At 47.8% G+C, this 22809-nt stretch overlaps 1 protein-coding gene across 1 annotated transcript; it reads left to right on the forward strand.

The window, feature by feature from the left end:
* Positions 1-1238: 1238 nt before the first annotated feature.
* SNUPN (snurportin 1) lies at positions 1239-22422 on the forward strand (the record flags this gene model as incomplete). Its single annotated transcript, XM_084240974.1, has 8 exons — positions 1239-1494; positions 5295-5442; positions 11424-11528; positions 11753-11849; positions 14144-14241; positions 17897-17974; positions 20410-20490; positions 22099-22422. The coding sequence occupies exons 1-8, from the start codon at positions 1301-1303 to the stop codon at positions 22420-22422; spliced, it is 1125 nt and encodes a 374-aa protein (XP_084097100.1). The 5' UTR covers positions 1239-1300.
* Between the last annotated feature and the right edge of the window lie 387 nt (positions 22423-22809).

A 22809-nucleotide genomic window follows, 5' to 3' on the forward strand; every position in this document is an offset into this window, starting at 1 on the left:
CCAGAGGTGTGGGGGGTGAGAGGATTCACCAGAGACAGAGTGGGGAACAGAACAGGCAGACTGACTGAAGTACACTGCTGAGGGGAGCAGTGGGTGAGACAGGAGCAGCTGCACCATGTGGGTTGTTGCCTGGCCGGCCCGAGGATCAAACTCGTGCTGCAGTGGCTGCAAAAAGCTTCATAGGCTGTCTGCTTCATACTTAAGTTTTCTACATTCCTGCTATGAGTGAGACCATCTGGTATTTTTCTTTTTCTTTCTGGCTTATTTAGCTGAGCATGATCCCTTCCAGCTCCATCCATGTTGCTGCAAATTGCATGTGTTTATCTTTTTTGAATGCTGAGTAATATTCCATGGTGTATATGTACCACATCTTCTTGATCCAGTCATCTATTTTTGGGCATTTGGGTTGTTTCCAAAGCTTAGCTATTGTAAATAGTGCTGCTATAAACATAGGGGTGCAGGTGCACTTTGGAATGGATGTTTCTGTGTCCTTTGGGTAAATATCTAGGAGTGGAATTGCTGGATCATATGGAAGCTCTATGTTTAGTCCCATCCATGTTTAGTTGGTATTTCCCCTGGGGCTAGCCATCCTCACCAGCACCCACCTCCAGGGGGTGCCACCTGTAAGTCTTTGGCTTCAGCCTCTGGTTACATTCCCATCACTGGATGTAGATGATGGTAAGAAGGAACAATTGGTGGCTTCTGCTGCTGGATAACAGAACAAAGTTAGGTTCAATTATAAGGTGAACTTTCTTAGTGATTAATGGTTAGTTTTATGTCTATATCAAAATGATCATTATTGAAATATTTGCAAGAGGAATATTGCTCATATATAATTCATTTACTCTTTTTTTTTAATTTTATAGAGGCATGTTTTATTATTTATATTTATTTATTTGTTTGTTTTTGTTTTGTTTATACATGCACTGGGTACAGTCAGAAGCACGGGAGGGTGAGAGAATTCACCAGAGCCAGAGCAGGGAGCAGAGCAGGCAGAAGGACCGAAGTACACTGCTGAGGGGAGCAGCGGGCCGCAGGAGAGGTTTGCGCGCCATGTGGGACCCTCCTCCGGTGGCCGGGGAGCAGCCGGGGATCGAACCGGTGCCGCAGAGGCTGCGGGCAGGTTCGCAACCCAGCGCTCAACCGCTGCGCCACTGGGGAGGCCCATAATTCATTTACTCTTTAACTTCCTTTTTCCCCATGGAAGCAGATGTGATTTTGGATAAAGTGAGGTTTTTTGGGGAATGTAGCCATCATGTTAAATCATAACTGCCTATACACAGGAGGTTATATGAAATGAATGAACCATTTTCTTATGTTTTCATTTGTAGGAAAAATGGAAGAGCTGAGTCAAGCCCTGGCTAGTAGCTTTTCTGTGTCTCAAGATCTGAACAGCACAGCTGCCCCACACCCCCGCCTGTCCCAGTACAAGTCCAAGTACAGCTCCTTGGAGCAGAGTGAACGGCGCCGCCGTTTACTGGAACTGCAGAAATCGTAAGGGAATCTTTAACTCCTTGGTTTCTTTCTCCAGGCTGGGAGCTGTGAACCATTCAGGAAGATTTTGGCTTGTCTTTATGGAAACCCTTCAAAGTAGGGTCTTTTTTTTTTTTTTTTTTTTAATTTATTTATTTATTTATTTATACAAGCACTGGGTACAGTCAGAAGCGCAGGGGGGTGAGAGAATTCACCAGAGCCAGAGCGGGGAGCAGAGCAGGCAGAAGGACCGAAGTACACTGCTGAGGGGAGCAGCGGGCGGCAGGAGAGGTCTGCGCGCCATGTGGGACCCTCCTCTGGTGGCCGGGGAGCAGCCGGGGATCTAACCTGCGCCGCAGAGGCTGCGGGCAGCTTCGCAACCCAGCGCTGAACCGCTGCGCCACCGGGGAGGCCCCAAAGTAGGGTCTTTTAAAGTTAATCTTTTTAAAAAAAAAAAAAGATTTATTTATTTATACAGGAACCAGGGTACAGGCCAGATGTGCGGGAAGGTGAGAGGATTCACCAGAGACAGAGTGGGGGTGGGGAACAGAACAGGCAGACTGACGAACAGGCAGAACAGGCAGACTGAGGGGAGCAGCGGGCGAGACAGGAGAGGTCTGCTGCGCCATGTGGGATTCTCGCCTGCTGGCGGGGATCGAACCCGCGCTGCAGAGGCTGTGGACAGCTTCACAGCTCAGCACTCAACTGCCTGCGCCACCAGGGAGGCCCAAGGTTAATCTTGGAGAGGGGTAACTCACGGCAGTAGACATTCTTTATACTCAGAGCTTACGAAAAGATGAGAAAGTAGGGAGACTGAAGTTTGAAAGCAAAAGCTCAGTTATTTGGTTAAGTTTTTCCTTTTTTCCTGGCAGAGGTACTGAGCTTTGCAACTTAGGGACTTGTGAAAGCTACGCCCAGATTTCCACTCCCCATATTCCCTGTGTGGCTTCTGAACTCTAAATCCTGGCCTTGGTGTGGTCTTCCTGTCTGCCTTCAGCCCAGATGTTTCTGTGCAGCCCTTGGGAGTTTAAGACAGATAATTCCACAGAGAATCTATATGGAAATGTCTTCCATATACTTCACTCTAAATGTCAAGATGAGCAAATGGGGAAAAGCAGCAGGAGTGTTTGAAAGCTGAGCTGTTGGAAGGCAGGGCCCATCCTTTTACTGTCTGTGAAATATGGCTCTCTTTTGGGTAATAAATTAAGGAATTAGGGATTAGGTGACACTATTAACAGCTGCACGTTTTCCACATAGTCTGTATTTTGCCCAGTGCTAGGCAGGTTTCCCTGAGGTGCTTGGATTGCTTGCAGGTTACATTCTCAGTTCACTCCCCTCTAACCCACCCCCCACCACAGTTTTTAAAAATTATAATTAAGGCCTCCATGGTGACCTACAGGTTTAGTCTCAGCGCTGTCACTGCTACAGCCTGAGTTTGATCCCTGCCCAGGGAAATGACCCACATACAGCGCAGCAGACCTCTCCTGTCGCGCCCACTGCTCCCCTCCGCAGTGTATGTCAGTAGATCTGCCTGTTCTGCTCCCCAGTCTGTCTCTGTTGGATCCTCTCACCCCCTGAATCTACACAAAAATAAATAAATAAAACCTATTTTAAAATAAATAAAATTTCAATTACTTTGGAACAGGTAATACATTCATGTGGTTCAGAATTCAAAATATATGAGTATATGGTGAAATCTCCCTATTCTCCCCTCTAGCCATCCAGTTCCTCTCTCATATTATTAGTTTCTTATGTATCCTTCCAAAGATCTGTGCAGATTTGAGCAAGTGTGTGTTATATGTGTACATGCTTTTTTTTTTAACACAGTAGCAGTGAACTATGTGTGCTACCTATTGTTTGACAGTACTTTTTAGAGCAATTTTCTGTCAATTCATGTAGTGCTGCCTCATTCTTTTTTTTTAATGGTGCCAGGCAGTCCATGACGTAGATAGTTCATGAGGTAATCTTTTTTTTTTTTTAAAGACTTTATTTTTTTTATTTTTTTTTATTTTTAAAGATTTATTTTTATTTATTTATACAAGCACTGGGTACAGTCAGAAGCGCGGGAGGGTGGGAGAATTCACCAGAGCCAGAGCGGGGAGCAAAGCAGGCAGAAGGACCGAAGTACACTGCTGAGGGGAGCAGCGGGCGGCAGGAGAGGTCTGCGCGCCATGTGGGACCCTCCTCTGGTGGCCGGGGAGCAGCCGGGTATCGAACCAGTGCTGCAGAGGCTGCAGGCAGCTTGGCAACCTAGCACTCAACCACTGCGCCACCAGGGAGGCCCAAGTCATGAGGTAATCTAACCAGTCCCCTGTTGATGGGCATCTGGGTAGTTTCTTCCTTTTGAGGTTACTAACAGTGCTTGGGAAATAACCCTGGACATGCATCCTTTCACACGTGTACAAGTGGACCAGTTCGCCTTTCTCATGAAACAAAAGATGTGCTTGCATACACGCTCTTGGTGCACATCTTAGTGTGAAGGTGTATGAACTTGTGTGCCCTGAAAAGTACCATCCACGTTGGTGTCCTTGGTGGTGGTTCTCTTGCCTTAGCACTGAGGAAATCAACTGTTGGAGCTTAAATGGTATCTAAGAATCCCTTTGCAAACAATCAGTTTCCAGAATATTCCTTTTCTTCCTTTTCAATTTCTCAAATTTTCTAGAATGTCATTTTTTTAAAAAGGATATTAAATCATTAACTAAGTGGCTTTTGGGGAAAATTTGACGGGAATTGGAGGAAGGCCTGACTACTCCTCAGAAAGCTGTAGAAAGTGGAAAGTCCCAGAAGTTGTCCTTGTTTTAATTGCTTGCGTGTATCTGTTTCCTCTCCTTAATCCCCAAGGGTCTTTGGACTAGATGTCTTCTAGGCAGGGAAGTGTTGACTCTCACCTGGGGGAGTGGGATGAACTAGAGGGGGCCTGGGGTCAGCTTTTCTGGCCAGGAAACCTTGGAAATTCCTTTAAATGTTTTACTTTGCCTATTCCTAGGAAATTCTGAGAAGGCTGATTGTGTTCAGAGGGGGCTTCTCATTTGGGATCTGTAACAAAGCAGTCATTAGCTTAGTCTGACCAAGGAAATAACTTTTTTTAAAAAAAGATTTATTTAGGGCCTCCCCGCTGGCACAGCGGTTGAGCGCTGGGTTGCGAAGCTGCCCGCGGCCTCTGCGGCGCCGGTTCGATCCCCGGCTGCTCCCCGGCCACCGGAGGAGGGTCCCACATGGTGCGCAGACCTCTCCTGCCGCCCGCTGCTCCCCTCAGCAGTGTACTTCAGTCCTTCTGCCTGCTCTGCTCCCCGCTCTGCCTCTGGTGAATTCTCTCACCCTCCCACGCTTCTGACTGTACCCAGTGCTTGTATAAATAAATAAATAAATAAAAATTAATCTTAAAAATAAAAAAAAGATTTATTTATTTATGCATACAAGAGCTGGGGTACAGGCCAGAGATGTGGGGAGGTGGGAGAGGATTCACCAGAGACAGAGTGGGGAACAGGCAGACTGACGAAATGCACTGCTGAGGAGAGCAGCGGGCAAGTCAGGAGAGGCCTGCTGCACCATGTGGGTTGCTCCCTGGCCTGGCCAGGGGGTTGAACTCATGCTGCAGAGGCTGAGGCTTGCTTCATAGTGTGGTGCTCAACCCCTTGCGCCACCAGGGAGGCCCCAATATCTATTTTTTTTAACAAAGGAAATTCTATCATCTTTTACTCCCACCAGAATCCCCAGATTGCTCCTGAATTTGGAGCCTTTGAATTAAATTGAATTGTCAAATTGTAGGGTACCTTCCTATAAAGTGAAAAAACCTGTTCTTACGCCTTTTCTTTCTCCAGCAAACGGCTAGATTATGTGAACCATGCCAGAAGACTGGCTGAAGATGACTGGACAGGGATGGAGAGTGAGGAAGAAGAAGATAAAAAGGATGATGAAGAAATGGACATTGACGCTGGCAAGAAATTACCAAAACGTTATGCTAATCAAGTGAGTAGTCCAGAGAAGATTAGGCCCAGCTAGTCCCTCTCCCTTCACTGAGTGGTTAAAGTACAGCCAAAGCTCTTTACTTGTCATGGAGGAGGAGGGGAGTGGAAGAAAGAACAGGAGCTGCAAAGGAAATGTGGGTGCATGTAAAGTTTATAGGGAAAAAAGGGGTAACTTACAGTGCCATGTGCTGACTGGGCATCACTGATGGAGTCTGTGAGAAGTGGATTTGGGGACCATTACCCCATGCTGTTGCCAAACGCTGCCAACCTGCTGCAGGAAGCTCCCGAGCTATTGTAATACTAACAGACACCTGCCCGTGTCATTTCTTTAATAGTCATTGTACAGTCGTTTTGGATTGGGCTGCATGGTCCCACCCCCTCCCAGGTTGGTCTTTTCCAAGCAGTGAACGAAGATTCCAGTCTCAGATCTTCACACTCACATGGTGGGAGGCAGGGAGATTACAGTTGGATTATAGGGAACCTGCTATCCACCCCAAGCCAGACAGCTAGCCTAAGTAAGGCCGAGGTCGTAAAATAGCACATCATTGTAACAGACTTGACTAAATGCCCTGTTGATTCAAGAGAGGAAAAGGGTGTGACTTGTGGCTTTTTAGGGGAGGCAGACATGGAGACGGAGACCAGCTTGGCCTCCAGTCAGTCCAGGCATTCCCAAAGGCAGGGTCTGGGCCCAGGACAGGGAGAAGTGGGCATCTACCCTACTATTACGGATTTCTCTCTACCCAAGTGTTTTTTGTTTGTTTTTTAACTTACTTACTTATGCATGCAAGAACTGGGGTATAGACCAGAGGTATGGTAGGTAAGAGGATTCACCAGAGACAGAGTGGGGAGCAGAACTGATGGATCCACTGAAACACACTGCTGAGGGGAGCAGTGGATGAGACAGGAAAGGTCTGCTGCACCATGTGGCTAGCTCCCTGGCCAGGGATAGCACAGTGGCTGGCAATAGCTTGATAGTGCTGTGTATTTAACCCCTGCACCACCAGGGAGACCTCTACCCATGTGTCTTATTACCTCAGAAGCATCTCCTTTTCAGATGTGGTTCCCAGATTCACGCACTCTATCCCCTTTCTCTGGCCCTAAATCCAGCACAGATAGCATCCTCTGTGACAAAGTACAAGTCATTTCTGCCCAGCAAGCATTACTGAAGGATCTGTTCTGTGTTAAGCTAGGCTATGCTTGGTCCAGAAATAGCCTTTGCATTCCTGGAATAAGTGTAGATTATGGTTTTTGTTATAAGAACGTGAGATTAACTTCCAGTGCGGGGAAAGTGGGGTTGTGAGATCAGAAAAAGACAGCTTTGATGCATGAGCAGGGCAGAGGTGCGGGCATTCCACAGTGCAGGAGCAGGCTGGTAGGAGCCCAGAATCCCCGGAGGAGTATGTGGTGTGTTCAGAAGAGGAGGCAAGCCAGTGATGATGGACAGCACTGGCCTGGGCAAAGCTGTACGGCAGAAATGCTTGCAGAGCTTTAGACTGATTGGGTTGCAGGGAACCACCAGCAATTTTTGAGTCAGGAACAGAGTTGGGACTTTGTGTGGTGACTCCCATACTGGTGTGTATAAGGGCCAGGAAGAAAGACTACAGTATGCAGCTGAGGTTTGCTCCCTGATGATAGGTGCCAAGACAGTGACGGTGAGCAGCCAAACAGTGTGTGTGAGAAATGTTGCCAGGTCGAATGGACAGAATTTAGCAGTGACTTGGAGAGGAGAGGAGAGGAGTATAAGTGGTTAAGAGGATCTGTGTTGATCATGAGCACCTTCCTTAGCCCCTCTTAAGTCTCTGGTTTCTTATCTGTAAAATGAGACCTAGTATAGTGCTTATCTCATAGGATTGTTAAACAATTAAAAGATAGTGTGCCTGAAATACATAGCCCGGAACATATAATAAATGTCCTGTAATATCAGTTGCTACTACTGTTTTTTTTAAGCAGCCATATTGAGATATAATTCATGGGCCCTACGACTTATCCATTTACAGCATACAATTTAATGGGTTTCCTTAGTATAGTCACAGAGCTGTGCAACCATCCTCAGTATCTAATTCCAGAACATTTTCATCATCCTAAGAGGAAACCTCATACCCATTAGCAGTTGTCACTCCCCGTCCCCAACCCCTAACCAATGCTAATCTGCTTTTGTTCTGGATTTGCCTATTCGGGACACGTCCTATAATGGAATTATACAAGATGTGTCCTTTTGTATTTGCTTCTTTCACTTTGGATAAAGCTTTAATGTTTCATTTGTAGCATGTGTAGGAACTTCATCCTTTCTACTGCCAAACATTTTTATATGCATAGCACGTTTTGTTAATCCAGTCATCAGTAGATGGCCTTTTGAGTTGTTTCCATGTGGGGGGAGCTAATATGAACAATGCAGCTATCAGCATCCATTTACAGTTTTCTATGTGGATATGACATTTGCATTCCGCCTGGGTGTCTACCTAGGAGTGGAATTACTAGGTGATATGCTAAGTCTATGCTTAATCTTTTGAGAACTTCCAGGAAGTTTTCCAAAGCAATTCTACCATTTTATTTTCCCACCAGTAACATGATGCTTTCAGTTTCTCCACATCTTTGCAGTACTTGTTACGTCCTTTCTTTCCAGTACAGCCATCCTCCAGTACAGCCATCCTAGAGGGTGTGGTGTGGCATCTCCTGGTTTAGATTTGCATTTCCCTAATGATGATTGACATGGACCTTTTTTTCATGTGCTCATTAGTCGTTTGTCTATCTTTGGAGAAATGTCTATTCAAGTCTTTGGTCCATTTTTTTAAAAAGAGTTTATTTTTACGTAGAAGAACTGGAGTACAGGCCCGAGGTGAGGGGATGAAAGGATTCACCAGAGAGAGAGTGGGGAGCAGAACAGGCAGATCTATTGAAATACACTGCTGAGGGGAGCAGCAGACGCGGCAGGTGAGGTCTGCTGCACCATGAGGGTCACCTCCTTTGGCCAGGGATCGCTCGTGCTGCAGCGGCTGCTGGATAGCATCATAGTGCTGCAACTTAGCCCCTTGCACCACCAGGGAGGCCAAAATAGTCCATTTTTTTAATTGGTTGTCTTTTATTATTGAGTTATAAGAGTTCTTTATATATTCTAGATACAAGTCTCTTGTCAGATACATGATTTGCAAGTATTTTCCCCCATTTTATGGAGTTGTCTTTCTTGATGATATCGTTGCAGCAGACATTTTCAATATCGATATAGTATAATGTATCAGTTATTTTTTGGTCACTTGTGCTTTTTACGATGAATATCACTAATGTTCTTTAAAAGAGGTTGGTTGTTAAGCCTTGGGTTTAAGATTCAGTAACAGGGCCTCCCCGGTTGAGCACTGGGCTGCAAAGCTGCCCGCAGCAAATGCAGCGCCGGTTCTATCCCTGGCCGCCAGGTAAGGGTCCCACATGGCGCACAGACCTCTCCTGCCATCCGCTGCTCCCCTCAGCAGTGTACTTCGTCAGTCTGCCTGTTCTGCTCTCCGCTCTGGCTCTGGTGAATTTTCTCACACTCCTGGGTTTCTGACTGTGCTTGTATAAATAAATAAATAAATCTTAAAAAAAAAAAAAAAAAAGATTCAGTAACAGAGAAAACAGTATTTCCGTTATTCATGATACAGAATACAGAAGGCAAATGGTGGGAGTTTCAGGGATGCAATGAACTTAGGCAGCAGAGGCAATGAGTTTTACTGCAGATATGCTGAGTTTAAGGTACAGAAAGGACAGGACATACCAGGTAGATAACTGGAATGTGGGTATAGAGCAAAGAAGATGAAAAATAAAGAGGCATCCTCTCAGAAGTGACATATGAAGTTGCAGAGGGGGATGAGAGAGACCACCAGAGGGGACCTAAATCATCTCCTGGAATTTTACCTACAAGTTTTGGGGCAGTGTGTGGAGGAAGGTTTGGAGGCAGAAACGGAATAATACTATGTCATGGGACCACAGGAACGTGCCTCAAGGAGCAGGCTGTGACTGGCAGCATCTCTGGGGAATGGAGTGGGGAGCATAAGGGAGGCCAAGGGAAGAGAAAGACTTGGTAGTGAGAAGCTCTGATGGCCTTTAGCAGGACTGTGGGGTGGTATTCTGGTGTGAGCCTGCAGTAGGAGCGGGAAGGTGGCATTAAGAAATGTGAAGTAGGGCCTCCCCGATGGCGCAGCGGTTGAGCGCTGGGTTGCGAAGCTGCCCGCGGCCTCTGCAGTGCCGGTTCGATCCCCGGCTGCTCCCCGGCCACCAGAGGAGGGTCCCACATGGCTCGCAGACCTCTCCTGCCGCCCTCTGCTCCCCTCAGCAGTGTACTTCGGTCCTTCTGCCTGCTCTGCTCCCCGCTCTGGCTCTGGTGAATTCTCTTACCCTCCCACGATTCTGACTATACCCAGTGCATGTATAAACAAAAAAAAACAAAGAAAGAAAGAAAGAAAACATGCCTCTATATTAAAAAAAAAAAAAAAAAGAAAGAAAGAAATGTGAAGTACAGGGCCTCCCTGGTGGCTCAAGGGGTTAAGCACCGCACTGTGAAGCAATCTGCAGCCACTGAAGCATGAGTTTTCCCCACCAGGGAGCTACCCACATGGCGCAGCAGACCTCTCCTGTCTCATCCACTGCTCCCCTCAGCAGTGTGTTTCTGTCAGTCTGCCTGTTCTGTTCCCCACTTTGTCTCTGGTGAATCCTCTCACCCCCACATCTCTGGCCTATACCCCAGTTCTTGTATGCATAAATAAATAAATCATTAAATAGAGAAATGTGACGTACATTTAAATAGAGAAATGTGAGGTAGCATAGCTTAACAGAAATGCAGAGTGAGGAGGTGTGTGTGTGTGTGTGTGTGTGTGTTTAGATATATCTTTTTTAAAGATTTATGTGTAGACGAACTGGGGTGTAAGCCAGAGGTGGGGGTGGGGCGAGAGGATTCACCAGAGACAGATTGTGGACAGACCAGGCATATTTACTGAAATACACTGCTGAGGGGAGCAGCGGGTGAGACAGGAGAGGTCTGCTGAGCCATGTGGGTAGCTCCCTGGCAGGGGATCAAACTCAGGCCACAGCGGAGAGAGTGCTGAGACCTAACTCCTGCCCCACCAGGGAGGCCCATGGAGGGGTACATTTTTTCATGCTGAAGATAATGTGTTGGGTGTTTCTTTAGCTAAGGGGAAGGAGAGATGAGCTAGGCCACAGTTTTGACAGGAGGAACTATGAACAGATGAGCTGACCTTTTCAAATTTATTTTACCACAACCCCCACTGTTTTTTCTTGAAGAACATTTCCTCATATCCTTTAGTACAGCATTTGGGTTACCAGTGTGGGAAATGGTGATCTAGTCTAAAAGCCTCTCAAGGTCAAGGGCCTTATTTCTTTATCTTTGAGCTAGAACTCCTAGAATGGTAGGTGGTGGACATAGTAAAGAGAGGAAGAGAGTCTCATCACCCAGATCAGGAGGTGAAGTAGTAAGAATGGGTATGCATGCAGGTAACACTAAAGGTGAGGAAAGGAGGTGAAATTCAGGGAGTGGGGGCCTCCCCGGTGGCGCAGCAGGTTGAGCACAGCGCTGTGAAGCTGTCGGCAGCCTCTGCAGCGCTGTTTCGATTCCCAGCCCGGCCAGGGAGAAACCCACATGGCGCAGCAGACCTCTCCTGACTCGCCCGCTGCTCCCCTCAGCAGTGTATTTCAGTCAGTCTGCCTGTTCTGTTCCCTGCTCTGTCTCTGGTGAATCCTCTCACCCCCCGCACCTCTGACCTGTACCCCAGCTCTTGTATAAAAATAAATAAATCTTAAAAAAAAAAAAATTCAGCGAGTGGGCGTCCATCCCATCAGGTGAGCAGGAGACAGAGCAAGGGGGTGGTGTCTTACTGTCAGGCTTGCCATGGTTTTTCTACCATGGTTCTTCATCAAGGTGTAGGATGTGAATTCTGTCATCGTGAACAGCAGAGCACAGCCCCCTGTGGATTTTAACACCGGTTCTTATGCTTCCAGTTGATGCTCTCTGAGTGGCTAATTGATGTGCCTTCAGATTTGGGGCAGGAATGGATTGTGGTCGTGTGCCCTGTTGGGAAAAGAGCCCTGATTGTGGCCTCCAGGGTGAGTAACTGCCTGCTGTCCCTGCGCTGTAGCGGGAGGGTCCCCTTGCATGCCATCGTCCTTACCCACCACTCAGCTGTATCCAGCTGGGAAATGAGCAGCATTTCTTCAAGAGGGGTTGGTGAAGAGCCATCTCTGGGCTGATGACGCTTTTACAGATGGTAGAAACGAGAGGACTGGAGGCCTTGCTGCCTAATGAGAATTGCTACTATCTTTCCCTGCAGGGTTCTACCAGTGCCTACACCAAGAGTGGCTACTGTGTCAATAGGTTCTCTTCCCTCCTGCCTGGAGGCAACAGGCGAAACTCAACTACAGCAAAAGGTACTTACACATAATTGTCTCTTGAGTCTTTTAATCAAAAAACAACAGTGTAAATTGCTTGGTTAGTTGTTTGAAAGTTCCACCTTGACCACATATCTTAGTTTGTTTAAATTTATTTATGCATAGAAGAACAGGGGTATGTGGAGGGGGAGGGGGGATGGGAGGATTCACCAGAGACAGAGCAGGGAGCACAACAGGATTAACTGAAATACACTGCTAAGGGGAGCAGTGGGCGGGACAGGAGAGGTCTGCTGTGCCATATATGGGTTAGCTTCCTGGCCAGGGGTGAACTCAGGCTGTTGGGTTGATAGCGCTCAGACATAACCCCTAGGCCACCAGAGAAACCCCAGAATGCATATCTTTGAATCTGCACAGACGTAGTCCTGCCCACTGGACTCAGGCCCTCTTCTTTAAAGTGAGGCCTCCTTACTTGTAGAATAGATGGCACCCCATGGGGCCTACTGGGTAATAAAACCGTAAATTAAGGTCAACATTACCAGGTGACAGGTGCAACTCTTGGGATTAGTCCCTCACAGAGCCAAGTGTGAGTGTAATATGCTGTTGCAGGGGCTTCCCTCCCAAATTCCCTAATTCCTTTTGACTTAGCGTCCTTGCCACTCCTGAGCCACCCGGGCCCAGCCTGAGAAGATGGATATCCTGGAGGTTAAGTAACCTGCCATGGTCCTTTAATGAGGAAGATGCCCAAACCCTATAGCACACTCTTCCCTGCTGCCCAGCCTCCCCTGGTAGCTCCTCGGGTCCTCGCACTGCACCCGGATTTTTCTCTTGGCTCTAAGACCCTTCACAGGTGGGCTTTGGCCCACTCATCCACTTGTCTTTTTCCTATGACCATGCCTGAACTTCAGTTTGCTCAACTGGCTTGCCTCCTTGCTTCTGACAGCTGTCAGTTCATTCTCCCTTTGGGCCTTTGTGTATGCCACATAAAGCACTGACCTGAGATGCCCTCCTACCTCCCCGCTGCCCTGTGGTTTGAATCCTCTGATCCCAGAAGACTGTTCATATCCCATCTCTTCCATGAAGCTTTTCCTGCTGCTCCAGTCTCCATTTTCTCTTAGTTTGTGCTGTCTCATTCTGTTGGTTGAATGAGCTGTTGGTTCTGTCCTCTGTGATAATCTTATCTCCCTAACTGGACTGTAACTTCCTTAAAGGCAGGGACTTCTTATAATAAGTATTCTCTACAGAGCACAGTACCTATGATAGGAACTCGGAAAAGGTCCTCGAGTCACACTCTTCAAGTTCATTTCATTATAACATTTTTGAAGAAAGAAATAATCCCAGCCAGGGGCCTCACTGGTGGCACAGGGGGTTAAGTCTAAGCACTGTGAAGCGATCAGCAGCCGCTGCAGCACAAGTTCAATCCTAAGTCAGGGAGCTGACCCATGTGGCGCAGCAGACCTCTCCTGTCTTGCCCGCTTCTCCCCTCAGCAGTGTATTTCAGTCAATCTAACTGTTCTGTTCCCCACTCTGTCTGGTGAATCCTCTCACCACCCGACACCTCCTGCCTCTACCTCAGCTCTTGTATGCAAAAATAAATAAATCTTTTTTTTTTTAAGATTTATGTGCTTATGCATGCAAGAACTGGGGTACAGGCCAGAGGTGCAGGGATGGGAGTGGGGACTCACCAGAGACAGAGCGGGGAGCAGAACAGGCAGACTGACTGAAATACACTGCTGAGGGGAGCAGTGGATGAGACAGGAGAGGTCTGCTACGCCATGTGGGTCAGCTCCCTGATCCAGGATCTAACTTGTGCTGCAGTAGTGTAACTGCGGATTGTTTCACGGTGCTGAGTGAGTGCTGATGTTTAACCTCTTGCACCATCAGGGAGGCCCCTAAATAAATCTTTAAAAGAAAAATCCCAGCCAATGTTGAATGAAATGATACTATTCAAGGACCTGATTTCATTGTGTCCTTTGTTTAAAGTCTCCATTTGCAAGAACCTATTGACAATATTAAGTGAGACTGATTTCCTGTAGTTGTAAATGAAAATGGAAGGTTTTCCAACTTGAATTTCAGAACTCCCACTTGGCTTAGGGTTGCCTGGATCCATCTTGTGCTGGTCTACCTCAGGTTGCCCTCAGCTGCACCAGGTAACCCAAAAGGGCTGTGAAGAACCTTTCCCTTAATTAATCCCTATTCCTTAGTGCTGATGCTTGCTGAGCATGAGGATTGTTGGATTCCGTTCCCAAACCCGTAAGAGAGGGTTGCCTAGATTGTGGTAGAGGAGCCCCTGATTGAGGGCAATCCTGTGCTGACTTTCTGTGTTGTGCCCCCAGACTACACCATTCTGGACTGTATCTATAGTGAGGTAAACCAGACTTACTATGTTCTGGATGTGATGTGCTGGCGGGGACACCCTTTTTATGACTGCCAGGTAAGGATCAATACTCCCTCACATCTCGTCTTCTCGACTTTTCACTTCTCCTCCCGGGAAGGTGGCTCAGCATGTGGGTTTGGTACGTCACCACTTCTTGGTATGCACAGGATGTGGTATATCAAGAAAATTATCTAATGTTCCTTGCATCTTTGAGTGTGTTTAAATTAGCTTCCTTTTAAGAAAGAAGTAGGAGGAAATTAAGGGAAGGCTTGCAGGGGAGGAAAGAGAAACAGAGCAGGGCCTTGCTGGTGAAGCACCACACTATGAAGCAATCTGCAGTCTCTGCAGCACGAGTTCGATCCCCGGCTAGGGAGCAACCCACATGGCGCAGCAGACCTCCCCTGACTCACCCGCTGCTCCCCTCAGCAGTGTATTTCAATCAGTCTGCCTGTTCTGTTCCTCACTCTGTCTCTGTTGAATCCTCTTGCCCTGCCTCACCCATACCCCCCACACCTCTGGCCTGTACCCCAGCCCTTGCATGCATAAAAATAAATAAATCTTAAAAAAAAAAAAAAAAGGGCCTCCCCTGATGGTGCAGTGGTTGAGTGCTGGGCTGCGAGGCTGCCCGCAGCCTCTGCAGCGCCGGTTCTGTTCCCCGGCCGCTTGCGAGGGTTCCACAAAAAAATAAAAGTAAAAAAGAAAAAGCAGCTTGAACCCTTGATGCTCAAGGCATCAAGGCAACCTTTATAAAAAAGAGAGAGAGAAACAGAGCAGAGGGGTAGGCTGGGACTGTGTTGAAGCTATACTGGTCCCTTCCCCTCTCTCCAGAGTGTGGGACGATTGCTGGTATGGAAGGTTGTGGGCCAGGACCACTTTGCAGGTGGCACAAGGAAGAGAAGGGGGCATGCAAGCACCCCCAAAAATAGATTCCTGTCACCACCACTCGGTCCCCAACCACATCCTGACTCTGAGAATGGCAGGGCTGCATTGGTACAACCTGCAGCCTCCTATTTCTGAGGTACCGGCTCTGAAAGGAGCTTCTCCCAGTAAGGGGAGGCTTCACTATCCCCCTCAATGTTGGTCAACCGCGGGTGTAACTTGGAAACCACGTTGGACACCAACGTTGGGCCCCAATACAAAATGGGGTGCCTGACTGTGGGTCCTCACCCGCGGGCATAAAAGGACTTATTAATACTCCACTGCAGGCACACACGAAAGGTTAATAAAAGGTTTATTCACAAGGGAAGGGGAAATGAGGAAATGTACAACTCAGGGAGAAAAGTGGGAGATAAAGTCTTAAATGCATCCTACCCGATCCGCTGATCTGGAATCCCAAATGGCACTCTGAGAGCTGGCCACGAGCCAGGAGCCGTGACGCCAGGAGGCGAGAGAACCCCCAAGGCCCATGTGTCTGGTTTTTATGCCAAACCTGTCTGCTTAACTCCATCCTCAGGTCCCATCCACCTTCCCTCTGGTGGTGATGGGATTTGTCTCTCCCAATGTCCTGATGGCTTTGGTCTGGAGCCGGGGTGGGGTCCACAAAGCCTGTATGGAATTAGCTCAGGACATCCTTTCCCCCTAACAATTTTAGTGCAGTAGCAGTCATCAGAGCTAGACTTGGTAGCCCCACAGGCTCAGTCCCTGTTTCTAATGCCTCCCCATCATTGTCAGTTTTATAGAGTTGCATTTTTTGTGCTTCCTGTCAATGCATTTATCATGGTGGTTCTCAGTGTGTGGCCTCAGAAAGTTGTCAAAGCCCTGCCATTCTCGGTGGTCTGTCAAAATACTCGGACCTACTGAATCTGAAACTACGGGGATGGGACTTAGGTTTTAACAAGCCTCCAATCTTCATGCAGGCCCGAGTATGCGAATCAAAGGCTGTCACTGCAGGCTGCTGCTTTCCATCGCCATTAGCCCAGGTAGCTTTCCAGGTCATGCTAGGTTAGAATACTTCAGGATTCTAACACGCATCTGATTGTGGGTCTGCTACTCCTAGGCAGTCTATTCGGCCACCATTTTGTCAACTAAACAAGGTCAAAATGGCCCGGCCAGTTAGGTATAGGAATTCAACTCTTTAGCCCTTCAAATCAAACAAGAGCACAAAGCTGGATCACACTGGGAAGGTTATGCATCAGGAGGTGTGTCTGGAACGCCCCAGGGGGCTGAGGACCGATGCATAACACTTACTCCCAATTTATACATCACAAGTATGACCAGGAACGCCCAGGGGGCCAAGGACGGATGTCTGACAAGGGACCCCAGAAGCTGATCAGTGGAGCGGCCTTGTTGATAAGATTAGAACCATGGTTGGGGATTAGGGTGTGTCATCAAGTAGATGAGAAGTGCCTGGAGGGCAGACTCACAATCCCTAATCTTTTATACCCTTCCCCTTTCTTTAATCTCCTTCCCCTTAATCTCCTTTTGTTCCTCCCTCTTACAACCAATACAGTGTGTCAATAAAAGCGCCAGGATCTTGCTTTTCAGCAGCATCCTGTAATTATGTAGCCTGCTCCACGACTCCCGTTTTTTTATCAGTGTGGTGGTGTTTGATGCAACATCTGATAACAACAATAATAGACAAGATTGGCATTGCAAGCAGTTTGTGAGCATGTCTCATTGAATTCCTGACAACAATTCTGTAAGGCAGTCACTGCTAATCTTCCTGGTCACATGGACAGGGAGGAAGAGGGCCACTCATGTTAAGTACCTTGCCCATGTGTGAAGCCAAGCCTGAACTAGAACTTGTAAATTCAGTCCAGACATATTTTCCTTTAATTCGTTGAAGGAGTTCATAACATGTACTCACAACCTATAGTTTTGGTGACTAAAGCCACTTACATTTTTATAATTCAAAGAAAAGACTTTTTGTTTTGGTTATTTTTTATTTCCAAATGCAAAATAATTAAGAAGAAAGGGTCCTCCATGTACTGGGTACATGACAGTAGTTCAGAGACTAATGTAGTTAATGAAAAATTATGACAATATACTAGTGTCTGAGCTCTGGATTAAAATAAAACAAAAATTAATATAATGTGCTTCAGAGTTGGAGAGTCTTGGGTCCCACAGTATTTTCATTTTTTAAAAGATTTATTTATGCGTACAAGAGCTGGGGTACAGGCCAGAAGTGTGGGGGTGAGAGGATTCACCAGAGTGGGGTGGCAGAACAGGCAGGCAGACTGACTGAAATACACTGCTGAGGAGAGCAGCGGGCAAGTCAGGAGAGGTCTGCTGCACCATGTGGGTTGCTCCCTGGCTGGCCAGAGATCGAACTCCTGCTGCAGAGGCTGCGGGTTGCTTAACAGTGCGGTGCTTAACCCCTTGCGCCACCAAGGAGGCCCCCACAGTATTTTCTGTATAAACTTGGGCAAGTGACATAAGCACTGTGAGCCTCAGAGTCCTCATCTAAAAATGGAGATAATGATACCCCAGCTCTAGAAGGTGCTTGAGCGTTAGTGAAATGGTGTGTGTGGAAGTGTTAGCATGGTGCCTGGCACGCCTTCCATGATAAGTGTTGGCTCTGCTGGTATTAGTAGTCCTATTAGATTTTAAGGGAAAATATTCAAGATTTTGTAAACAGTGTTTTAAGGAAAGTGAGGAGACTGCTGGAAGGACTTAGGTCTTTATGACTCAGATGTCTGTTTAGAAGGGGTGCTTTATTCGTGTTGTAGCTTGAGAGGAGCAGTATTTCATCTTTCTCTTATCTCTGGGGCAGACTGATTTCCGATTCTACTGGATGCATTCAAAGTTGCCAGAAGAAGAAGGACTGGGAGAGAAAACCAAGCTCAATCCGGTAAGGCCTGTTGTTGGGGTCACAGGCTTGTTTCTGCGGGTTATTTGGATTGGTCTGTTATCTACATGTCATCACCACGAATGGCATTCTCTTATCGAGGCCCTATGATGTGATGGGAAAAGAATGGGCTTGCCAGTCATCGGCTCTGAATTCTAGTTTAGGCTTTAACAATCACCAGGTTAATCCCCTCATGTGGCCTTCGTTCCTTCAGCTGAATAATAGGACTAATAACACCCACTTTACAGCGTTGTTCCTAGAACTAGAAGACATAAATAGCAAGTTCTCCTAGCATAATACTTAAGGCAGGCACTCAATAAATAGTGGTTGATACAAAATGCTAGTAACTGCTTTTATTAGTGGCTATTTAGAATTCTAGTACAGCAGTTCTCAAGCTGTAGCATGCATACATAGCCCCTGGAGGCTTGGTAAAGAGACTCCTGAACCCTTCCCCAGAGTTTCTGACTCATTGGTGTAGGATGAAGCCTGAGAATTTGCACTTCTTTTTTTTTTTTAAGATTCTTTTTTTAAAGATCTATTTATTTATGCGTATAAGAACTGTGGTACAGGCCAGAGGTGTGGGGGTTGAGAGGATTCACCAGAGACAGAGTGGGGAGCAGAACAGGCAGATCTACTGAAATACACTGCTGAGGGAAGCAGCAGGCGAGTCAGAAGAGGTCTGCTGTGCCATGTGGGTAGCTCTCTGGCTGTCCAGGGATTGAACATGTGCTGCAGTGGTTGCGGACAACCTCACAGGTTGCATCTTAACCCCTTGCACTACCAGGGAGGCCCTTAAGATTTATTTTTATTTATGGCCTCCCTGATGGCGCAAGGGGTTAAGTCTAAGCACTGTCAGGCTGTCGCCGGCCACTGAAACATGGGTTCGATCCCCAGCCAAGGAGCTGACCCACGTGGCGGAGCAGACCTCTCCTGTCTTGCCTGCTGCTATCACCCCCACACACACACCACTGGCCTGCACCCCAGTTCTTGTATGCATAAGATTTATTTTTATTTATGCATACAAGAAATGGGGTGTAGGCCAGAGGTGTGAGGTGGGGGTTCAGAGGATTCACCAGAGACAGTGGGGAGCAGAACAGGCGGATCTACTGAAATACATTGCTGAACAGCAGTGAGACAGGAGAGGTCTGCTGCACCATGTGGGTTAGCTCCCTGGGCAGGATTCGAACTCATGCCACTGTGACTGGCGATAGCTTGACAGGGCTGAGACTTTAACCCCTGTGCCACCAGGGAGGCCCCAGAATGTGCATTTCTAAGGAGGTCCCCTGACAGCTTGAGAACCTGTGCTGCTCTGTATCTGAGCTGAGCATGACCTCATCTTACATTTTACAGATGGGCTCAGAGGGGCTGCCTTCCCAAGATCTCATAGTCCAGCACAGCAGCCCAAGTATCTTGGCAGTCTGCTCAATGATTTAATTATGTGACAACTATTTTCAGAACATGTTATTAACCCTATAGACCAGTGTGTGCTTGGGTTGGCTTACCCATTTTTTAAAATGCAATGGGTAACCAGTTCCAGAACAATAAATGGGGTCAGTGCTTCCGGTGATGTCAACAAGCGCGTGCGCTGAGGAAAGGGACAGGGGAGCTGCTCTCTCTCAGATGCCGTTCCTGTGTTCGGCATATTGTCTTACTGAGTCCCCATAGCCACCCTGTGGGTAGATAATCTTATTATCCTCTTTTACAGATGGGAGAGCTGAGACATAGAGATTAAATGATTGGCAGAGCGGGGGTTCAGACCCAGGCGATCTAACTGTAGAGTTTGTAGTTCTGACCTTGTCATTAGGGGTAACCGTGACATACCTAAACCTGCCAGGGGACAATGATACTTAGTCCTGACTGCACTGAAAATCAACTAGAGTGCCTCCCCTGGTGGCGCAGGTGGTTGAGCGCCACGCTGTGAAGCTGCCCGCAGCCTCTGCAGTGCCGGTTCGATCCCGGCCGCCGGTGAGGGCCCCACATGGCGCAGCAGATCTCTCCTGTCTCGCCCGCTGCTCCCCTCGGCAGTGTTTTTCAGTCCATCTGCCTGTTCTGTTCCCCGCTCTGTCTCTGGTGGGTCCTCTCACCCTCCCGTGCATCTGGTCTGTACCCCGGGTCTTGTATAAATAAATAAATAAGTCTAATAACAAAAGAAAAGAAAATCAACTGGAGAATTTCAGAAAATGCCTAGGCCCTGCTCTAGACCAATTCAGTCAGAATCTTGGGGTGGGACCTGGGCATCAGCAAATTTTGAGAGTTCTCTAGATGATCCTCGTGCATAAAGCTAGGCTGAGAACCACTCACCTCATAAATCAAAGGGCAAGTGGAAGGAGACAGAGGAATGGGTGAGACTGAAAGCTTTTCTCCTTTGATGTTGCCTTGCCATTGCTGGAACCTATGTTATTTGCAATATGCTAATTCTGTTCTCATTTACATTTTAGTTTAAATTTGTTGGCCTGAAGAATTTCCCTTGTACCCCTGAGAGCCTGTGTAAGGTGCTATCTATGGATTTCCCTTTTGAGGTAATAAAAACGTTGTCTTGATTGCTCACATGTCTTGCAGGACGCAGGGAATCTTCAGTACAAGACTTTTAAGATCACCTTGGCTTTGCTGTGTGCAAGAGTTAGCAAAGGGCTGACAGCTGACTCCTAGGAGAGGTTGTGCTCACTGCCCTCAGCTCCATTTGTTGACTGAGTCAGAGCCCGCAAGCTGGAAGGGCAGCTCATCTCACACTCTCATTTTACAGATGGAGAAACTGAGGCCCATAGAGTCCTGTCCTTCCTCTCTCTGTCCTAGGTGCCTGTTTCTGCTACAAGCCTGAGACATAGGCCAGGTGTTTGATGGTCACTGCTGCAAAGGGGCTTCTAAGACTGACACCCTCAGGGGTGTGAACTCCTAATCCTTCCTTCCTCCAAGAGCACTGGTCCCTGGGGGCGGGTGGAGTAGGGCAACCAGCTCTGTGTTGAGTTTAGCATAGGAAGTCTCAGCACCCCTGGGCCCCTCCACCAAGCACAGCAAACTTGCCTTGGCCAGCATAATCCCTTTACTGCCTAGACACTCCCCAAGTATCTGCTTGAGCTGAGTATAATTTTGCTAAAAGGATCACCACTTCCCAAAAGAGGAAATGGCAAAGGCCGAGTTGCCTTCATTTCTGGGAGTCAATTAGGAAGGTGGTAAGAACACCATCTTTATTTATAACCCTATGCCCCAGTGACAATAAAGGCTTTTTAGAGATGAGTCACGGAGAAGAAAATGTGGGACTGCAGGAGGCCTTCCCGTTGAGAAAAACTGAGTTTCCCAGAACATAGCTTGGGACCAATATAGGTTTAGGCAGCCAGCAGTGGCTTGGGGAGCAGGACTTCCTGACAGCCTGTTTTTCCCCTGTGCTCAGCAGCCCAGCCTGCGGGCGGGCCTGTCCACTTCCCTGGCTTTGTTCCCCCAGTGGAGCACATCCTCACTGCAGAGGCCTCGGGGTGGGGGCAAGTGCATGGGGACAGAAGCTGGTTCATGTTCATTTCAGCTTCATGCTTACTCTGTTTTTATTTTCTTTTTTAAGATTTTTTAATTTATACACATAAGAGCTGGGGCACAGGCCAGAGATGTGTGGGGGGTGAGAGGATTCACCAGAGACAGAGTGGGGAACAGAACAGGCAGACTGGCTGAAACACACTGCTGAGGGGAGCAGCGGGCCAGACAGGAGAGGTCTGCTTCGCCATGTGGGTTGCTCTCTGGCCGGCCGGGGATCAGACTTGTGCAGCAGGCTGTGGATTGCTTCATAGTGTGGTGCTCAACCCCCTGTGCCACCAGGGAGGCCCCTTACTCTGTTTTTAGAGACAGCTCTAGAACTCCCTGAGCCCGAGGTCTCAAACAGCTTCATGGTGGGTAAGAGGGTGAGACAATGGATAGAAAAACATCCAGTAGACAGGAAAATGAGTTTACGTTTTTGTTTTCTGAAATTTCTTTTTCTAGGCCACTACTTCATTTAGAGAAGTTGCACATGTGCAAAACAAGGACTCCTTATCTTTTGGCAGTGACCCAGAAAGAGGAGTTGGATCCCAGAGCTGCCCTGTGCATATAGTCTCTGGAAACTGGGGGCCCCAGAGTCATTGACTTTCTCATTCCTCCTGCAGGTGGATGGCCTGCTCTTCTACCACAAGCAGACCCACTACAGCCCAGGGAGCACTCCTCTGGTGGGCTGGCTGCGCCCCTACATGGTGTCAGATGTTCTCGGTGTGGCTGTGCCTACTGGCCCACTGACCACCAAGCCAGAATACGCTGGGCACCAGCTGCAGCAGATTATTGAGCACAAGAGGAGCCAGAAGGAGGGCACAAGAGAGAAACTCACACACAAGGCCTCTGAGAATGGACACTACGAGTTGGAGCACCTGTCCACCCCCAAACTGAAGAGCCCTTCCCAGAACCCCGACCACCCTGGAAGCCTCATGGAGAACTGAGGGCTGCCTCCTTCTGGAGCTGCAGGGCGGTGCTCGACCCCAGTAGGAAGGCTGGGGAGGAGGACAGTGCTAAGAGCAGATGACTGCATTTTAGAGTGGACTTCCCGAAGCCACTGCAGCTGGAGGTAGCTTACCTCCTATGTGAAAGGCTGGCTCGAACGGTTGGGGGAGGTGCCCAGATTGGGTGGGATTCAGATTTGGGCAGCAACTGCTGTGAAAAGTGTATCCCAGACCCGCCATGTAAATACATGTAATTCTTACCAAGAGACAAGTTGTTTGTGATTCTTAAACCTCAGAGTCTTGAATCTCCCTGCACCCCCGCCCTATGGCCACCCAAACCAGGACTGTTAGGTCTTGGCCCATTTCACGGTTTTTAGCACTTAAGCA

This window comes from Talpa europaea, assembly GCF_964194135.1.
Source record: "Talpa europaea genome assembly, chromosome: 8".
NCBI classification, from domain to species: domain Eukaryota; kingdom Metazoa; phylum Chordata; class Mammalia; order Eulipotyphla; family Talpidae; genus Talpa; species Talpa europaea.